The sequence below is a fragment of the Echinops telfairi genome, unplaced genomic scaffold (genome assembly GCF_000313985.2).
Source record: "Echinops telfairi isolate 266 unplaced genomic scaffold, ASM31398v2 ScPeMD7_7412;HRSCAF=8450, whole genome shotgun sequence".
Classification (NCBI taxonomy): Eukaryota; Metazoa; Chordata; class Mammalia; order Afrosoricida; family Tenrecidae; genus Echinops; species Echinops telfairi.
This window is the reverse complement of record NW_022111312.1, coordinates 11,421,809-11,442,440: the sequence shown is the minus strand read 5'-3', so window position 1 is coordinate 11,442,440 and position 20,632 is coordinate 11,421,809. Positions and strand designations below refer to the sequence as shown.

The following is a 20,632-nucleotide window of genomic DNA, read 5'->3' as shown; positions in this document are numbered from 1 at the left end:
CCCCCACCTTTCCTACTGGACTCAAATACTCACAGGCACCCAACACACTGCGACAAATATAACCCGACACAGCACTGTGCTCTGTGAGTCTGACAACCGGAAGTGATTCAAGCACTGTGCCTAAGAGCACTGGCGTCAGAACACGGGCTAACACAAACCAAGTGGCTAACTTCATCTGATCTCAGCAAGCAACTCGATACAAACTGTGTCATAAGAGTGTGAGCAAATCCCTCCTCCTCCAATAGTAGAGTCCTTGTCTGTAACATCACAGTTCAACCACTCTCTCTAGATTTCTGGAACGTCAACTATGTCCAGGTTATAGTTCAAAGAATATGAGCAGCCATGGTACTCTAATCATCTTTGGATGTTTTTAAAAAGACTGTTTGAAGGAAGACAAATCCGAAGCGAGACCGTGTGGTTTCCAGAGCAATTTATTCATTAAAATCTATTCAAGATGCCATTAACAGTTCTCCTGTGTGTATTGTGCTGATAAATAGACACTGAGAGGATTGAACAAGTTTTGCATTTAATAAGTCTGACTTCATTTTCACCACATGGTATTATACACGGTCATCTGTTGAAACATTTTTTAACAGATCTTAGTTTAAAAAAGTCATAGATACTGTGAGCTCTGTATAAACTGGTGGATAGTTAGTTCCTTCGTTTTGACTTAGAAGCCTCAACTTCACCGCAGAATAAAGCATGTAGGCCACATAGAGCATAATCGGTCACTCGTAAAGAACAGTATTGTTTCTATAATTGGAAGCTTTCTGAATGGACGGGTTCAGGCCTGATGCAACTGTAAAGAGATGACTTAGTGAACAGACTATATGGAAATTGTACAAAATGCTAACGTCAATTATTAATAGCTTAAGTAGCACTATCTTACTAATGGCTTTTCAAAATAAAAAACCTGTTTTCAATCCCCTAAAGGTGGCAGGTGCACAGAGCCACACCACCTTGTAGTTAGGATCGTGTCAACACGTATTTCAACAGAAACTTTGGCTTTAGGAAAGAGTCACAAACATTTAAAATAATGGCTTTAATTGTCATTGTAAGTATACGGTAAGGGAAACGTGTGCTTTAATTAAATATACATCATCATACCAGTGATGCTGGCAAGGTTGAAGGTTACTCCTAATATGTTGATAGCCATAAAAACCAGTTTGTACATGAAAAGACAATGAAGAAAAAAGTAATCCCTTTGAAACAAATTAAAAACAAAACAAGTTCACAGTGATTTATATCAACAGTATGCATTTTATGACAATGACATAGATTCATGTACAGATTCAGAGCACCCTAGGGCTCTCTTTATGCCCTAAAGAAAATGCATTTACATTATGCATGGGTTGTACTGAATTGGGGGCGGGGGGAAATCAACTGTCTTTGCACCCTTCAGACAGGGCAAACTGTCCTGGGTGTAAGCAGCTTTAACGCCATTATTCAAGTTGTCTGCAAAAGGACTAGAGAATTAAAAAACCAAACAAATTACTTCTCTTGGGAGCGGAGATGGTCTTTCACTTGCTGCTATAACCAGCAAATGATGTTCAGTAATCAAAACTGGGGGGAGGGCCCACTAACACAACAGATCTATTTGAGCAAGCTGACCAGTACACATTACAGCTCCAAAAAGGAAAGTTATATACTCTATGTTACAAGTCCCAACTAGGTAGAGTCAAAAGGACATCTATTTCTTGGCTTGCTTTGTGATCATACCCCTTGGTGGTGTGACGGGTCTAGTGGCATTCGGCTTCTTTTTCTCTGCCGGCTTTAAAATCTGTAAAGAGTCAAAGGGCAAGCAGGTTACAAAATGTAATCATTCCCCAAACAAAGTTCCTTGAACTTCACTCAAATCTTTGATTTAAAAATATTTCTTGACTATTTAAGTACACTAGGAATTCTGAAAGCCTCTCTATCCTGTCAACATAAACCACGCTGAAAAGTAACCATTTGGGTAATAAACGTTATGAAGATAAACATTATGATGATCTGGAAAAATTCTTTTCCTGTGGTTTAAAAGGAAAATTCTTTAGTCTGTACCTGGTAGCATCTTTAGGTCACTGCTATGACCAGGGGAAATGTCCTCAGAGTAGTGTCTTTCAAAACCACAGGGGATCCTGTGAGTCTCAGGAAGTTCTTCAGGATAGCTAGGCAGCAACTGTTTTAATTTATCTAATACCTACCACGTGAATTCAGCAGCTGCATTTCTGTTTATGGCAGAGCTGGCTTGAGGTTGTACAAATCTAACCATCATCAGAGGATGAGGAAGACTGAGCTGCCCTGATGTGTAAAGGATTCATTGGTGGCAAGCGAAGGCCAGGTGGTGCCGTGCACACAGGTTGTGCAGAAACTGGACCAGAGAGAAATGGTGGCAGACATGAGTCACCACACAGAGCATCTGATACATCTTCTCACATGTGAGACGTGACTTCATTTCTAGTAGAACATCACGGTGGCCTATGGTTTTAGATTTGCCATTTAAGAGCCACAAGCATGTGAAATGAGTGACCTTTCCACATTTAAGTGATGTAAAAATAGTTACTCTCAACACTAGGGGACAGCCTATGATATTTACAAGAGGTTACAAAAAGTTAGTGGAAGATTAAGTTCATTTTTTAATCCCATTAAGGGAAAACAGAAATTTAGCTTACATTACATAAAGGAAAGAAACAACCAATGAGGCAAGAGAGCTCAGATGATGCAGGAGATGAGGGTAAAGACACCCATACCTGAAAAGAGCACATCAGCGTCTCATCCACACTCATCATGGCACCAGCATTGTCAAACTCTCCACAATAATTGGGGGCAGAAAACAGAGTGACCAACTGCCTCTTGGCAAAAAATTCATATCCATCTTCAACCACCTTGGGGAAGAAAGATTTTCATTATAAGCCTGTGCAGTCTGTAGTGGAGTAAGAAGCCTTCTATTTCCCAATGAACCTGATACCCTGGCTAAGTCACTTCCACAAACTCTCAATATAATAACCAATACCTACCCACCAAAACCAACAAGGAGAATCTGTGCTCACACACATGCTCGTAAGGGTTCATGTAAAATTCAAAATCAATACCTGATGGGCTCTACAAATAAGATCCAAATCATGCTTATGAAGAAATTTTGCAACCACTTCCGCACCAAATGTGAAGGACACTCCTCTGTCATTTTCACCCCAGCCTAAGACATCTTTATCGGGGTCAGACCACAAAAGATCACAAAGGAGACCTTGATCGGGCACATCAGTTGGTCGCATAATTCGCCGAATCTGCTCCATAGATTGAAGATCTGGTGATAAACCTATTAACCAGAAAAGAGGGAGGAGAAAAGAGCAAAGCCTTTAAAAAAGAACAAAACTACCCTCAGCTAAATAAGAACTAGAATTTATAATAACTTAGCCATTGGAGATGGTTTCTCTATAGTCGTGCTTGACAAAGTAGGTAATACTGCCCCCCCCCCCCGGGGGGGGGGGGGGGCATTGGAACAATCCAGGGGCTGCAAAAGCAGACACCTATGCCTTATCTTGGATTATGGATATAGTACACGTTTTTAATTGCTGGAGGGGAGGAGTAAGCTTCTTCTCCCCTGAAAAGGGGGCAGTGGGTCAAGTAAGTTTGAGAACTGAGATTCTCTAGAAAACTGTAAAATTAACAGTGACTTTTAAGACCACTGTTCCACTGCCCGTCCCATAGCTGACAATGTGAATCTCAGGTAATGCACAGGCACATCCAGTCTCAGGTATATCAGACCAGCACAGATGCTGGCTTTCATCTGAGTTAAAACACTGTACGCCCAACTCATTATGACCCATTATTACATCTAGGGGGCAGGGATCACAGGGGCAACCACAGTACATTGTGTTGGCTCTTTAATAAAGAACACTTAAAAAAAGTGGAGTGGGGGAGTCCTTGCCCTCAGCCTGTGACTTCAATGGTCATTTCTAGTTAGACACATTTTATAGCAAAGTGATGTTATCTCCTCTTAGCATGATCCGTCCCAGTTGCTTTTCTTGACTTTGTTTTAGAAGGAATCTCTGCTGCATCAGCAAAGCCTATGAGACAGCCCTTGTTCTGCATATTAACTTGCTCACAGAGCCACACCGGAATCTGGGATCTTTCTCTTTTAGCTTTGTCTTGAACTGTTACTTCTCGGTTTCCTGGCCTGAATTTCCTACTCCTGCCAAACGGCGCAGGATATGATGGGCTGCACCATCATTGTCTGCATTTTCTGGCCCTGGTCTCGGCTCACCATTGTGAACTGTGTTAGCTCTTTGAGAGCTGCCTGATTGTGACCACAGAGGGAAAGACACCTTCGCTGCAGTTGCTGCTTTAATTACTGTACAAAGCACAACCTCTGAACATAGTCACATTCCAATTCCAATGTACAGGTAGAAGACTGTACCTTTCTTACTAAAGGTCTAAGCATCCTGGAAAGTCAATTCCTGTCACTGTCACGCCAACAGGTCTGTGTTACAAGCAGAGCAATTGCTGCTCATTTTCCACGGAAAAGATTTAATGCTCTATTTTAAAATCTTACATAGCCTAGAGTTCCTGCTTTTTAATTCCTTACTTCCAACAACCTTTATCTAAATTATCTGGGTTGTGTCTGAGTAGACCTGTGATGAGAGGCACCAACAAAGATGAACCTGGCCCTGGAGGTCATCATCAATGTCCCAGTGTCCACCCTTCAGAGGGGATGAAGATCTGCTAGCAATCAGCCTCAGCTCACATACCTCCGTGACAGCAGAATATTTTCTCATCCACGATGGCGGCTATTGGCAAACAGTTAAAGCAGTCTGTAAACGTTTTCCAGAGTTTAATATTGTATCTTCTTTTACCTACAAACATTTTAGGGTGGTCAACAAAATTGTGGTTCCATATGTTTTTCTTCAGGCGAGTCTCCCCAAAACCAAGATTCTGATTACCTTATAAACTATGTGGAAACCATTTTTAAAAGTTAACCAACAACCCACCCCCACCCCAGCTATTTAGAAAAATTGGATTTGATATTTGGAGATACTTTTTAAAAATTCTATATGAATTAGAAATCAGAGTCCCAGACATGATAATCATTAAGGTTTATCATCAAACAGTAATATTTTGTTGTATGAACTCTGAAATCTAGTCTGTTGTACTGCACGATTTCAACTGACACCTAAGCACCCTAATTCGGAAGTGAATTTGTGAAGAATTTATACATGTGCTGTTACCATCTTCCTTTTGGGGCAACCTCTGAGAGCTGAGTCTCATCTGCCTTCCCTCCCCTCTCCCCAGATAAGCCCCTGGCCCTCAAGCTTCCCCCAGCCACTCAGGAGGAAACACAAGTATCCCAGGCACAGAGAGACCGGCCCTTGCAGGGCCCAGACAGTGCTCCCCATAGGCTGCACATACTCAAGATCACCCCCTCACTGACAAGGTAGGCCCCATGTACTTCATGTACTCTGGAATAAGACTCTGATTCTGACAGAAGCACCATCAACCAAACTTTCAGACACTGTTTTACAAGAAATTGTGTTCTCAAGTAAAAACCTATTTCCCAAGCCATTGAAATACAAATATTCCCAAATTGGTCGGTCTCCTATAGCCGCCCGTTGTCAGGAAAACCTGAGGGTCAAAGCAAAGTCTTTAATGGACCATGAATGTGTTCTCTGGCCCGGGTATTAGAGGGACATTTAACACTTTAATGGCACTCAACTCCTTTGAAGGAGAACTGGTTCTTACAAGAGGTGTCCCAAACCAGGCCTTCTCCCGACTGCAAATCCAGCAGGGCAGGAGGTCGAGACAGCACGTTTCCCTTCAGAGGATGACCAGTCTTGTCTGTTGTTGTCTGCTGAAGAGTTTCTGGTTTCTGTTATCTGGGCATCACTCTTCCCACAGTTCAGATTCTGCTTTGCATTCTGGAAAGGCCTCATAATACCCTCTGTCTGAAATCTTCCTTCACTGGAAGGTTCTAGAAACATAACAGAATCCCTCCCTACAAAAGGCTGCAGGGAACAAACCTATATACTCCCCAACCCCTCCCCAGCAGTGTCCAATTTACAGCAATTATTATTGCAAGAAATATAAACCAGGATCCAGATGGGCTTGGCCCCCCCCCCCCAGTGAGGTGATACGGTTCTACAGCCCATCCTCTGAACAATCACCTGGTGCCCTCAGATTTTCCCTAATGCCTGCCCCAGGCCAACTTTTTCCTTTGCATGTGCCATGGCTGTCTAACTCTTCGCTATCTTGAAACTGGCTTTGCTTCTTGATTCTTCTGCCACACAAACACACTCCAGCTTTTCTTGCTTATTCCTGTTATCCATACCTGCTCCTCCATCATCAGTTAGGATTTTTGCCTGTTGCTTCCTGGACCCCTTACTTTCTTTTCTTTCTAATCTACCCCCTTAAAGGCCCTTCAAACATCCAGGAACTTCTGGATCCAGAAGGGTGTAGTCTGAGTAACTGCCAAACCCTAAGACTTAGAACCAGCAGCCCTAAAGCAGTTCTCCAGGACTACCAGCTCTGCTCTCAGGAACAGGCAGTCACCTCGTCAGTGCCCTCCCACAGAAACCTCAGTCTCTCATGAAGCTCACAGTAAAGAGCTAAATACAGGAGTGACACCAAAGGCACACGTTACTGGAACACACCTTTAAAAATTCTTTTAATGACTAGAGATCTTTTAAAAGAGAAAAGTCTGCAAATGACCAATTTAAAGCCACCTCTGCCCAAAAAGTTATGCCTGATAGATTGGGTGGGGGGTATGGAAGAAAGACAGGACTTTCTACTCCCATAAAGAGATAGTCTTAGACACTCATAGGGGCAGTTCTACCCTGCTCTATCCTATAGGGTTTCTGTGAGTCAGCACTGAATTGGTGGCATTTCATTTGGTATTTTGGTTTGGGCTGGTGGGGGCAGCATGAGGGCAGGGACAGGATGACCCTGCAGGCAGAATCAGGGTCATGGGCTCAAGTATGGATGTTGATAAATGAGCCCCAATGATCACAGCTTTTTATATCTTTTTAAGGTTTCTGCATTAAATGAAAACCAAGGTTCATGGTGTCTCATCAGGATTAGTGTATCAGTCACTGGAAGTAATGATGTGTGATACTTTAACCCCTTCTAAAAAGCAGCTGCTGTAACAAACATCCAAAATATGACAGAAGTGGCCAAAAATCTCTGCCTAAGGAATAACCCCCACGTAGGAGTATTTATCTAAAAACCCATCTCTATCAAAGGTACTCCTTGTTCATTTGTCCCACCAGTCCAGAATCTCCCTGGTGACTCCTCCTACTTCATCTTCCAGTGGCATGTATTTCTTTTATCAGCTAGATGGCAGGGTCTCAGGGCCCGAATCAAACAAATATCCATCCAGTTGTAGGAAAGGCTGGTGACTGGAGCGTCAAGTCTTTGACTGCAATCCCTTCCCCTTTCCACACTACACTCCTAGCAAATGAGCTGGTCAAAAGGTGTCACAAGGGTAGGAGGTCAGCTCCAGGTGGCCACTGGGACAATGGTCTGCTGGTCTAGTTATAACCACATTAATAAGTACTAGAAGCCACAGCCCCTACACCTCCTACCGCCTGCCATCTGAGTGCTCTTTTGGCACAAAGGGCAGGCTCAGCAAAGATTGAAAACATTTTTGAGACTATTATAGAGTTATATAAGACAACAAATATGGTACGACTAAAATGTTTACCAATCACTAGCTAAATGTGTAGTCTCATTAATAAAAAAATGGGTCATAAAACTGTTACATAAATAATTGTGTCTCTCCATTCTCCTACATTCTTTGCCATAAGGGGAAAATTTTCCAAAAGCCAATTAATTATACATGTCAACCCTTTATTTCCATGGAAAGCCCCAAAAGGCAAATCTATAAACAAAAGACAGATTAGCAGTTGCCCAGAGTGTGGTGATAGTTGTAAAACTCTAGATATTTACTACATCAGTGGGATTGCACATTGAAACAGATTAATTTTATGGAATGAAATCATAACACAACAAGCTGTTAAAACCAAACTATCTATTTGACCAGGTTCTTGGGAGCTGTACTAAGAATAATAACAGTTAAGTTGCCTATATTGATTTATAGGAATTACCTTACAGAAAAACTACCACTGTGGTCACAGCCTTCTTCTATCTGGCATCATACATCATACAAGAGTCCAGGACAGGCCAAGATTAAAACCCTTAGACATAAAGTAAGATAACAGGAGCGCAACAGGGGTGCCAACACAGCGTCTGAATGCCCACAAACCCAAACCACAGAAGTGTGTGACGGGGTTTTGACAGAGTATTCTAATAATTCTTCTTTAGATGTAGAAACTACTTACATTCATCATAAAATCCATAAATTCTATTGATGCTGGCACACTCATGGTTCCCTCTGAGAAGAAAAAAGTTCTCCGGGTATTTTATTTTGTAGGCCAGTAAGAGGCAGATAGTCTCCAAGGACTGCTTCCCCCGGTCTACGTAGTCCCCAAGAAACAGGTAGTTGCTTTCTGGTGGGAAACCACCGTACTCAAAGAGTCGAAGCAAATCATAGTATTGCCCATGGATGTCACCTAGAAGCAAGAAGTTTGTTAAGTGTTCCCATATTTTATTTCAAAGCTTTGGAAAAGGCATGCTTTACACACTCACTGAACAACGGCATTAAATCTCAAACACCAACCCCTCCCCCCCCACAAACCCATTGTCATCTTGTCAATTCTGACTCCCAGCAACACTGCAAGGGCAGAGTTGAGTTGTCCTCCCACAGGCTTCCACAGCAGTCTCTACGGATCTCTACAGATGCAAGAGAACACATCTTTTTTTCCACAGAGCTGCTGGTAGGTTTGAACCACTGACCTTACAGTTAGTAACTGAGTGCTCAACCACTATACCATCAGGGGTCCTTAAGCCTTCATTTGGAAGCTAGCATTTAGTATTTCCAACCATGTATATCCTACTGGGTCAGAATTGACTTGATGGCAATGAGAGACAGGCATCATATTTAGTTCAATTGAGCACAATAAAATGTGTGCATGTACATCCAGTGCCCACATAAATTTATTCTGTGGAAAGGTGCATTCATGTCTTCCTGATAGATAACATGGCTTTCCTTCAAGTTAGCAGATCAGTATCAGATCTCCAACAGCTTCAGTCACAGGTACAGTGTCATCAGACAGGCTATACCGCACTCAGCCCTGCCTGGACACACTTGAGCATAGGCCGGCATAGTGCAGCCACCAACATGTTTGGTTTTGAAGTTCTCCCTTTAAGTAATACCCAAGAGCATTTTATTTAAAAAACATTTATGTATATATATATATGTTTACATTTAAGCTTTAACATTGTAGTCAAATGTACTAGGAGGAATTATCAAAACCAGCGTTGCTTCAAGATTAAATATAATTCCTACACCTTGAGATCTTTTCTTAGCTCTCTACTCTTGGTTTCATTTCTTTCTTCTACTATTTTTACTGTCTTTCAGGTAATCTATTTTTTAAATACAATCGGAAGCACGTCTAAATAAAATTGGTCCATTTAAAGATACTTATTCTACAGCTATACTTACTCAACTTAAGCTGAAGCAGTTCTAGCTTATTCATGAATAGTACATGAATCTGTTGGCTAATACAAGGTCGTCATCAACTGATCCCATGACCCAGCTACCCAAGAGCCAGCACTTACCACATATTTTGAGTGGTGCTTCAAGTTCTAGCAGGATAGGCTGACTGAGAAAGATCTCCCGAGACTTTAAGCACAGACCCCTGATTTCATTCTCCTGGAGTTGGACATTCTTCCCAGGCTTGGACCCTCTCACTGCAGCAGAGAAAAGTCCCAATTAGTCAGATAAAGAACAGAATTTTATGAGCAGTGTTAACATTCCTGAAAAGCAGTGGTTCCCAACCTTCCTAATGCCCCCAACCATAAAATTATTTTTACTGCTACTTCATCACTATCATTTTGCTACTGTTATGAATCGGGCGACCCCTGTGAAAGGGTTGTTTGACCCCAAAGGGGTCGTGACCCACAGGTTGAGAACCACTGCTGAGAAGGTAGGCTTCAGATGAAAGAAGGGCAAGAACTTGGTTTAATATGGCTTCTCCCTGGTTCAGTTTTCAAGATTCTACGAACATGGTTTGCTTGCCTACTTCAATTCTGGAGAGTAGTTAGCTCCATCTTCTACAACGAGTAAAACTCCCTTTGTGTCCTGAAAAAGTGCACCAATGGTAAGAAAGGTCTTCCTTTTATCTAGGGCTCCCTAGGGTATTGGCTAGAACCTGCCCCTCTGCATCTCAGTGTCCCCCAGCTCTTTCGCTGCCAGTCTCACTTTCCCCAGCTTCTGAAGTGAATCAGCATCTACACAACGGCAAAGAGATTTTATTAGTCCTAAAAAAATCTTTGTTCTAAAACGTACAAACTATATAGGCTCAAACCCCCCTCCCCACCAACCACCTGTTTTTGAAAGGACTGATGTCGTCATTTCCATTCCATCAAAAAATGATGCTAGCTCATTGCCTATCTCCTGTGGCACAGCTGCAGGACCCGACCTGCAGGTGCTGGGAGTGGGGGGCTGGGGGAGGGGTGTGCTGTGCTTCAGTCATATTAACAGGAAAGCCTCCCACAGCACCAGGGCTCACTGAACTCCCAAGTCCCGGCACCAGAATAGACTTCTCTGCTCACTGGAGTAAAGAGGTGGAGTCCTGTTCATTACCCGTACATAGGTTACATCTTACTAGGTAGGTAGTGGTAGGAAGCACGGAAGAAAATTTGTTTTGATTCCAGTTTTATAAGTCTAGTCATCCAAACACATTGAATAACAATGAATTGTTAAATTTACATCTTATTTTTAGTTACGTGATCCCTTCACCAAACTGGCAATAGAGAATTAATTATTTGATGATACTTTAGGTAAATATGAGGCTTGATTATTCTCCATTTGCAAGGTCAATACCTTGCTTTGTACAAAAGATCTTGATAATACAGGTATTCATTGAATTAGAGTTGATGCAAAAATACCAACCAGACTAAATACAGACCCTAAGCAAATCCACAAGTACTAATAAACTAAGTCAACATTACTAACTTAAATTATATTGGTCTGAGAAGCTTTGTTGTATTTAAAGTGTAAAATCACTTTGGCCTAAAAGCTGAATAAAAACAATTTAACCTAACCTATATCTGGTTTATAGCTAGCTTTGGCTTGTAATTATTTTGAGTAACAGTGGTATAAGAAGAATCACTCCAGTTTAAAACAAACCAAAAAACCTGATTTTGGTGAGAATTTTCTCCCCCATGGAACAACAAAAACAAACTCACTGCCATCAAGTCGATTGTAACTCAGCAGGCTAGAACGGTCCCTGTAGGTTTCCAAGACTAACTCTTTACAATGGTGGTAAGTCTCATCTTGTCTTGTGCAGAGCTGCTGGTTTTGAACTGCCGACCTTGTTCGTTAGCACTAAAGCATAATCAAATTTGGGAACTACTGACTGAGGTGAAGTCACCTACAGGCAGGAATAGGCCACTCAAATTTTGAGGAAATAAGTTTTGAGCTGATAAGCAGCATCACCTGAAGGAGATGGGAGGAAAGTCTGCCTTGGGTCATGCCAAGAGATCCAAGTTCATGCGAATGAACTAAAAGAGTGATCAATGATACAAAAGGAAAAACAGGGTGATAATCTTGGAAGGAATAAATAAAATAAAATGAAAACCAATTGAGTATACACAAAAAGTTTTCCCACCAGAAAAAAACAAACCCACAGTATCACACACACACACACACACACACACACACACACACACACACACACACACACACACAAACAAAACACGCTTGATGAAAAAGACATGGGCTGCCCACTTCACTAGGCAGAAGACCTGCTCGGTAACAACCACAATTCCCTCAGCAGCTTGCCCAGCAGGGGATCCTTCTGCAGCAAGGTGCACGAGAGCACACTCTCCTTTCTTTTGGGAGACTGTTCAGTAGCCTCACACCTGCCTAAGGAGGTCATGAAGATTTTAAAATTTGTCAGAGGAATTTCTTTTAGAGTTATTACTTCTTGATTTCCTAGTAGCTGCATGTTCCTATTCAAACTGAGGACAAAGGGAAAAACACACTAAAAGATTTAATGGGAGGGAAAGGGGGGTATAAAGGAGGAACAGATTACAAGGATCTACATATAACCTCCTCCCTGGGGGATGAGCAACAGAAAAGTGGGTGAAGGGAGACGCCGGGCAGTGTAAGATATGATGAAATAATAATTTATAAATTATCAAGGGTTCATGAGGGAGGGAGGAGCAGGGGCGGGAGGAGGAGGGGAAGAAAAATGAGGAGCTGATTCCAGGAGCCCAAGTGGAAAGTGAGAATTTTGAGAATGATGAGAGCAACAAAAGTATAAGTGTGCTTTACACAATTGATGTATGTGTGGATTGTGATAAGAGTTGTATGAGCCCCCAAAAAATGATTAAAAAAAAGAATTAAAATTACCATTGGATACACGTAATATCGGTAGTAAGAAGGGAGTTAGGAGAAATGGTTTCTCAAGAAAACATTAAGACTGATTTCTCCTTGGAGAGCAGTACTCATTAAAAAACAGCAACAAGCAGGTTTCTTCCATTAGTTCAAGGAACAAACTTATCAAATATAAGTTCACTCAAATCATCTCACTATCAAGTCTTCACTCAACAAGTCATGCTTTCTCTCACCTTGGAGATCCCATTCACCACCACCACCACCACCTATGGACCATACTTCGCACTAGAACTAGCCCAGGAGGACCTGCAGAGCAACACCCAGTGGGCAGATGCTCAAAACAAACAGCCAACCAACCTCATGGCCACGAAATCCTGCTGACTCAGTGAGACCCTTGGGGACTAAGCAGAATGAACTGCCCGTGTGCTTCCCCAAGGCTCAAGTCGGACTCAGCCTCCAGGTGAGAATCAAACGCACACTCCAGATGAATGAAATTGTATCAGGGACAAAAGCAAATTCTGTGCCTTCAAATGACAAAATAACAGTGCTGATTTTCATTATCTGGCACATTTCTCTACTTGCCATGTCAAAACTTAAAAGCGACTCAAGTTTCAAACTGATAAAAGAAAAAAAGAGATAACAAAATATTTTTCTTTTACATTTTAAAGTTACACTAGAAACTGTTCCATCAATAAAACTCATTTCAACAAAGGGGGAAGTCACGATCGGAGCCAAGGGCTTTTCCCCTCAAACGTATAAAAATTCAAGGATAAGCCACTAAACAGCTAAAGTTTGGGTCATCTTAGTTGTCTAATCGAAGAGCTAAACAGGCAGTCCATTAAACATTAAGACTTACACATGGCATGCTCAATAATCATTATTCCAAGTGATCAAATGTTATTAATCTTTTCTTTTTAATCATTTTTTGGGGAGCTCTTACAGATATAACATTCCATAATTCAAACAGATCACGCATAGTTGTACAATTGCTACTACAATCCGTTTCAAAACATTTTTTTACTTCTTGAACTCTTGGGTATCGGCCCCCTATGTATCAAGTAATTTCTAGCATAAGCTGTACTCCCTGGTCTTAAGAAATTTATAGGCGAAGATTGTGAGTGGTTCAACGACTTTGTCCAAGGCCATTAAGGGCTCAAGTAAAAAATGTTTGGAAATGATGGCAACATACGTACAAATATGCTTGATACAATCGATGTACGGAATGTTATAAGAGCTGTAAGAGCCCCCCCAATAAAATGACTTTTAAAATGTTAATGAAAATTATTAAATACCTGACAAGAAAACTGTTATTTAAATTAAAAAAAAACCAAAACGGCCATTAGGCCTCAACTCCAGGTCTTTCTTGGTCTACTCCCAGAGGTACTAAATGTACATGTCAACATTCAACAAAATTGTTTCTGAACCCCTACTATGGACCAGACCCTACACAAAAAGCCGGGCACACCCTGGCAAGAGGAGGAACAAGAACTTTCCCCTCATCGAGCTCATATTCTAATGAGGAAAACAAAAGAAGATTACAACCATTAAAGTGTTATAAATGGTCAAGACTAGAAGAACCATCTTCACAAAAATGAGACTAAATGCCTACCTGCAATACCTACAATGTACTAGACCCCACAGAAAAAGCTGGGGTGCCCAGGAAAAAGCATTCTCTGCTCTATAAAAATGAGTTGTCATGGTGCTGACTGACTTGTGGTGACCCATGTGTCTGAGTAGAACCGTACTCCATGCGGTTTTCAATGACCAGGTCTTTCTTCTGCTGCCTGTGTGGACCCCAATTTCCACGGACAAGTTCAGCTGGTGGGCACATTAACTGTCTGCAGCACCCGGGGGCTTTGTGATCAGGAGAGAGAAACATAACTGCCAGTGGGCATCGAGAAATCCCAGTGAGTCCTCTCTCCAGATGGGATCGTTCTCAGCTACCATGTATTGCATGGAAATAGGTGGTTGGCATTTTGGACATGAGGCTAATGATTAATATATTAAAATTATCAACAGAGACACCAAGCAAGAGCTTTTCAATGACAAACAATATCTGGCTGGAAAGATTCAGAAATATGCTGAGAGAGTTAACAGCAAAGACTGCCTCACAGAAAACTGGATTTTTCTGGGAAATCACTAACCTGAGAGTGCATTATAAAAGCTTACATGCAATTGTATTGAAAACAAGTGAAATACATCCATGCCTCAGGACCGCACACATGGGTAGTTTCCAAAGATCAGGTCATTAGGTAAAGCCCGATGGCTACACCACTAAAATTCTCTCAACTCAGCCAAGCTGACATACGACCTTCACCACCACCGCCAATGCTACTCTTTCCTATTTCTTAGTTCCTTACAGTCAGGTGCACACATCATTAAAGCACAAAATAGTGAAATAGATTTCTTACTCTTGTTGTAAATATTAAATGTTTAACGATAACATGAGAGGAATAGATGTACAAACATAAAATAACCACTGTGTTTAATGAAGTAGCTGCAACCCAGGTTTTTCTCAGAAGCAACAGTAACTTTTCCTGAATTTGACAAAAGCAAAGCAGAGGTGAACACTCTGTAAGGAAAAATTAAGACTGCACTGGGATGGTCAGGAAGGTTTCTCCTCGCCACATAAACCAAATACATGGCCTCGGATTAGATTCTGACGCTTAACTCGACAAGGCAGATCTGCCACCCCCAGCCCACCCGCATAGGTTTCCAGAGCTGTAATCTTCACTGAAGCAGTCCCAGCTCTCTCCCACGGGGCAGTTGGTGGGTTCAAATTGCCAACCTTCTGGTTTGCAGCCAAGAACTTAACCTCTGTGTCACTACGGCTCCTTCCTTGGTATCCAAAACACAAGCACAGGGGTTGTTCCAACGCAGAGAGACTCTAGACTCTATAGGACAGAGCACAACTGCTCCATAGGGTTTCTCAGGCGGTTTTCCCAGCGAAGGGCCATTGGGGGCCAAGACTTGGCCCGCTGTGCCAAGGCAGTTGAAAAAGCATGTTCAAGGAACAGCATAGGCACAAAAACCTCAACTTCTATAACGAACCAATGCTAGAACGGCACAGGATGCACACATAAAAATAAGCCCAAAGATCTTACTGCTGTAAATACTAAGTCAGTAACTTTAAGTATATGCCAAATCACATTAGTTTCAATGACAGCACTGTTAACTTTCTGATATTTGACAGATTTAGGACATACCTCAACATGAAAAACCAATGATCAGTGCATACCTCAACATGAAAAACCAATGATCAGTGAAGACTAGCAATGTTAAAATTTTCTTATGAAGGAAAACAAGCTTCATATATATATATAAATAATGAAAATGTTGGCTCCACTGACTTTTCTGCGAAGTGGCCAGCAGCAGGAAGACCCACTTTCTGGATGTCTCACACCTTGATTCCCATCTATCAACTACTGCTGCTGCTGCATGTGGGCATTTCTAAGGGACAGTGGATGGCCACCAATTCTTAAGGTGTCTCCTCTCTCATAAACCAAACTCACTGCCATCGAGTCAATGTCCATTTATAGGGACCCTGCAGGACAGGGCAGAACTGCTCCTGTGAGTTTCTGAGACAGTAACTCAATTATAGTAGAAAGGCCCACCTTTCTCTTGAGGAGCTGACCGGTCATTTCTAACTGCTGACTTCTCGGTCAGCAGCCCAATGGGTAATCACCATCACTAGAGCTCCTCTTCTCTCCAAGTAATCTCAAATTCTCCACTGCAAGGGTAGAGTTGGTTTATGGGAGAACTCCAACAACACACATTAATATCACAACACTCTGATCATAGTCCCCACTTGACCCTATGCCTTTTGAGTGGTTTCCACTTCCTTACAAGCTTAACATCACCCATCCGACGCCCAGATGAGTGCCAGCAGTGCACTCCAGGGCAATGGGAAAGTGGCTGGGAGATTCCAGAAAAACCATCAAGAACCAAGTAAACCATCAGTTTACTCAAGCGTGCTGTAAACACAGGGGTTTAATCCTGAAGCAAAAATTCAGTAAGTGGGAAGAAGTGGGTAAGTGATGCTGCATTGTGGGAATGAAACAAAAGTGTATGTATGGAATTGTTGAATGGAAAACTAATCTGTCTGTAAACCTTGACCCAGTTCACAAAAATTAAACTCTGTAAACACCAGGGCAACATACTTACCTATTTCTCTTGACTAAGACTTCCTGGTCTCCCACCCCCACCCATCTATACAGCGATTGACACCCAAATGTTCTTTCACATTTCAAGCTGGCTAAAAGTGCCTTGATGATTATGAATTGAAAATGGTGACATCCATATTTGTAGCAATTTCCCTGACCTGGAACCAGGAGGCCTCACCTAGCCAAGCTGACTGGCATATGCTATTTCATCACAGGTCACAACAGCCCTAGTTTTCAGAACACAGCATTCTCACCACCCACAGAATGGCATGCGTGACCTTGTCCATTCACCGTGCTACAGACAAAATGCAGAATGCACACAGACTTTAATCCTTTCAATCCGGAGGTTTAAAAGGGCCCACCAAATTTAAAAGCTGCAGATCATCTGTTTTTAAGAAGAGCTCTCGGAAGCGCTGGAGTGGGGGAGGGGAAGGGCCTCACAACAGACTCTTCAATTGGAGGGAGTTAGAAATGCGCAACTGCCCCTATCCATAAAATCAATACCATCTTCATTCAAAAGAATACTCACACAAAGTTAGTAAACTTTCCACAGACCAGGGCAGAATCACTAAAGTGAAGGCAAGCAACATAGCAGTGCCTGGCCAGAGAGCCAGTCAGCAAGGGCCTCCATTAGGCCTAGGCTGTGGCATCAGGCAAAGCGCTGGGCTGGCTGTTGTTGGGTGAGGACCTCAGAACATAGTCCCAAACCCACGGGCTATCACACCCACGCAACAGCTTTTGCCCCCAGTACTCCCAAGGGATCCGGTTATGCAATCAGTGCACATCACTTATCCTAAGGATCTTTTGTCATCAGTAAAGCAGAGTGCAGATAAACTAGGTGAGCCTCAGAAGTGATGCCTGGCTTCAGGCAAAGCAGTAGGGACTATATAAAGAGATGAGGTTTTGCTTTGAATACTAACCATCTTTCTTCTCAGCTAACTTGCACAGCCCTTGAATTTAAAGATGGTCAATTTTGAACATGTAAGAAGACTAACAAGGCTGCAAAATCCACTCTCCCTCCATTTTCAGATACGCTGAAATCTTAATTAAAAGTTTTGAAGGGAAAAGGCTTTCGAAACAGTACAAAAGCTATCAAATATATTTTGTCAACACCTTCCAACTTAAAATATACACCATCTCAACGGATCTTCAACTGTTTCTCTATAAATTTAATACTCAGTGGAAAGGAATTTAAGAAGGAGAGGGGCTAAAGGGGAGCTGCTAACAAGGAGTGCATGAAGATGTTTTGAAACTAGCAATTGTATAAGACTGGGGAGAGGGGGATATGATTGAACTATGGAATGCTATTTGTATTATTTCCCAATAAAATGGTTTTGAGAGAGGGGGGGGGAAAGAGGAATTTATGACTATTGTGCAGTGAACCTATTCCTCCAGGAACCTTAGTAGTGTAATGGGCTAGGAGCGGAGCTGTTTGAATCCACCAGCTCGCTCTCTCTCTCAAGTAAAGAGCTGAAGCTGTGCTTTGGGGAAAGATTCACAGCTTCAGAAACCTTATTAGGCAGTTCTATTCTGTCCTACTGGGCTGCTATGGGTAGGAATTGAGCGACAGAGTTGGGCTATTGCCCCTCTCCCCAGGCATTAAAATACTCTGCTTTATTAAATTCCATTTTTTAATTTTTGACTTTTATAATAAACTGGAATTAAACAATGATCACTCTCATTTTAGGTGAGCCAATTTTACCGGGGCAAATATTAATACACTTTAAAAAATAAGATGAAAAGAGATCACCATTTTGTGAATATGGGTTTGAGCAAGCCACAGCATCAAGACTTAAATCAACTCGGAATTCTAAAGTCTCTAATCCATGTGAAAAATAAAGCCACTCTCATACAGCCACACACCCCCTACACAAATGCGCGTAAGTTAATTTTTTAAATGAAAGTACAATTGCTGGCTCACACGAATCTGAGAACTGTATATATATATATATAGTGATCTTAAGTGGACAGGCACGGAGTGGAAGTGTCCCGCAGGGTTTCTTCCTGGAAGCACCTGGGGACAAGTCTCTCCAGTGGAGCAACTCACTGTGGAGCACTGAACAGTCGTGCCACCAGGCCGCTTACGCTAGAGTGCTCTATGGGGGAGGAAGTCACTGATTTCAGAATAGGTATTTTCAGGAGTTGTACATTAACGACTTACTTCAAAAGACAAGCAAATCCTACAAACCTGTCCACAATCTAGATTCCAATCACTGGCAACATTTTTACTGGGAGATGTTGTGGGAGGCAGAATCAAGCCCCAAACTGGTTGCAACTCAGCGGTCAAATCCAGAAAGAGAATAAATAACTCATCTCTTTGCTCCAAAGTCAAAGAAAAGGCACTTACATCCATTATTGGGCCCACTTCGGACCCCCCAAAAATGCTGCTCAGTTTTGCTCTGCCTTTAAAATCTGTGCCTTACCCTCTCCCTCATTAAAGGGAATCCACTGCCATGGACCTCGAGTTAAATTAAAGCCTGGCATTAACCTGTGTTTATCCCTGGGATGCTTCCTTCACACATTAGGGTCACCTATAAAAGCTGACAGTTGAATATGGAGTTTCTGCTCCTGGCTTGTAAACCGGGTTGTCCATTTACTGCGTGACCTTGGGAATGTGACTTCACCTCTGTGCCTTGGGTTTTTCTGTAGGAGGAGAGGAATCACAGTAGGACTTACCTGGCAAGCCTGTGGGGAGAATTTGGTGAACGAACCCGAGTACAAAGCTCCCAGAGAGCCCGCCACAGAGGCAGCGCTGGTCGGAGTGTGTGCTAGTTGTGCCGTGTTGGACGATGGAGGAGGCAAAGCGAAGCCGGAGCCCGGCCCATTTGAAAGATTAGAATGAGACTACAGACGCTTTCCTACTCGGCTAGATGCAGGCTCAGGGAAAGCCCGCGGATCAAGCCCGGGATAAGGATAACTTAAAAGGATTCCTGGGGCCCGGGAAGGCGGTACTCCAGAAAGGGACATCCGTCCCCCAAGTCTCAAGACATGACCCTCCCGACCCCAGCTCCACTAAGAAGTGAAAAAGAAAAGCAAGCAAGATGGGAAAGCAGGTCTCCAAAGCCAATGGAACCCACATCCCCCAGGCAAACTGCTTTTCGGGCGGACGAGTAGCAAAAACTCCGAAGGCAAGTCCGGAGCTCACTGTCCTGGTTGGACTGCAAAGACTGGACCGGTTTGCTGGGGACCCGGGGGTCGCGGCGAGAGACGTGGGGGTGGGGGGAGTGGAGTTTCCGAATTCCAGGCCAGGAGGGAGCCTGCAGCCTTGTGCAATGAATGAGCCGAGCGGAGCCGCGGGGTGGGCCAAGTTCGGGACCCCGGCCCGGCTGCCCTCCCCAGCGCTGCAAGCCCAACCGGCCTCCCAACTCTCCTCTGCGGGCTGCTCAGCGCGTGGAGCCACCTCCCCGAGGCCGCCTGCCGCCCCCCTCACCTTCCAGCAGCCGTTGGATGATGCTGTCGATGTTGAGTTTATCTATATCCGCCATCGCCGTCCCACCGCCTACCCTCCCGCAGCGGCGCAGCCGCCGGCTCGCGCCCGGGACTCACACCTCCTTCCCACCCCACGAGCACAGAGGCGGTGGTGGCGGCGGTGGCAGCAGCCGCGGCGGGTCCCCCCCAGCCGCCCCGCTCCCTGCTTCCTCCTTCACTCCCCACTGGAACCACGAGAAGAACAAAATGGCCGCCGACTCCTCAGCCAGCTACGGGCGGCGGACGGATGCGCGCGGGGGAAGTGCAGCGGTCGGACCGGGACTTCTTTATGGGCCATAGGGCTCGAGGGAGAGGGCGGGGCCAGGGCTCTGGAAATGGGCGTGGCTAGAGCTCGCGAAGGGGGAGGAGACCGTTGAGCATAACTGCAACCTCGCGCGGATTCTTCCGCCAAACGGGTCGAGCAAATAGGCCCGCTGGTGAGTGAGAGAGTGAGTTGCGAAGTTGCACGCGGGAACTGGAGTTGCTGGGGGGGAGAGTCCTGATGTGAACTCTGAGGTTTGCTGCCACCGCGAGGTTGTGTTCTTTGGGGTCAGGAGTTTGCAGA

The 20,632-nt window shown here is 43.5% G+C and overlaps 1 protein-coding gene across 2 annotated transcripts; it reads right to left on the bottom strand.

The window, feature by feature from the left end:
* Positions 1 to 415: 415 nt before the first annotated feature.
* On the bottom strand, positions 416 to 20,214 carry PPP1CC (protein phosphatase 1 catalytic subunit gamma). Of its 2 annotated transcripts, none has more exons than XM_004709578.3 (8): positions 20,030 to 20,214; positions 9,652 to 9,783; positions 8,313 to 8,543; positions 4,731 to 4,835; positions 3,075 to 3,298; positions 2,733 to 2,867; positions 1,720 to 1,780; positions 416 to 799 (listed from the first exon to the last, which is right to left on the bottom strand). In XM_004709578.3, the coding sequence occupies exons 1-8, from the start codon at positions 20,082 to 20,084 to the stop codon at positions 729 to 731; spliced, it is 1,014 nt and encodes a 337-aa protein (XP_004709635.1). In that variant the 5' UTR covers positions 20,085 to 20,214; the 3' UTR covers positions 416 to 728. The 2 variants fall into 2 exon arrangements, with proteins under 2 accessions (XP_004709635.1, XP_045152694.1); XM_045296759.1 differs by lacking the exon at positions 20,030 to 20,214 and adding an exon at positions 19,088 to 19,151.
* Positions 20,215 to 20,632: the final 418 nt, after the last annotated feature.

What these genes read in the sequence shown, in the direction of transcription:
- PPP1CC (XM_004709578.3), bottom strand. Translation starts at nt 20,084, where the DNA reads ATGGCGGATATAGATAAACTCAACATCGACAGCATCATCCAACGGCTG. An exon ending in CATCCAACGGCTGCTGGAAG is followed by an intron (nt 9,784 to 20,029) that starts GTGAGGGGGGCG and finishes TCTCTGCTGCAG; the next exon opens with TGAGAGGGTCCAAGCCTGGG. An exon ending in CGCTGATGTGCTCTTTTCAG is followed by an intron (nt 1,781 to 2,732) that starts GTATGGGTGTCT and finishes GACTCTTTACAG; the next exon opens with ATTTTAAAGCCGGCAGAGAA.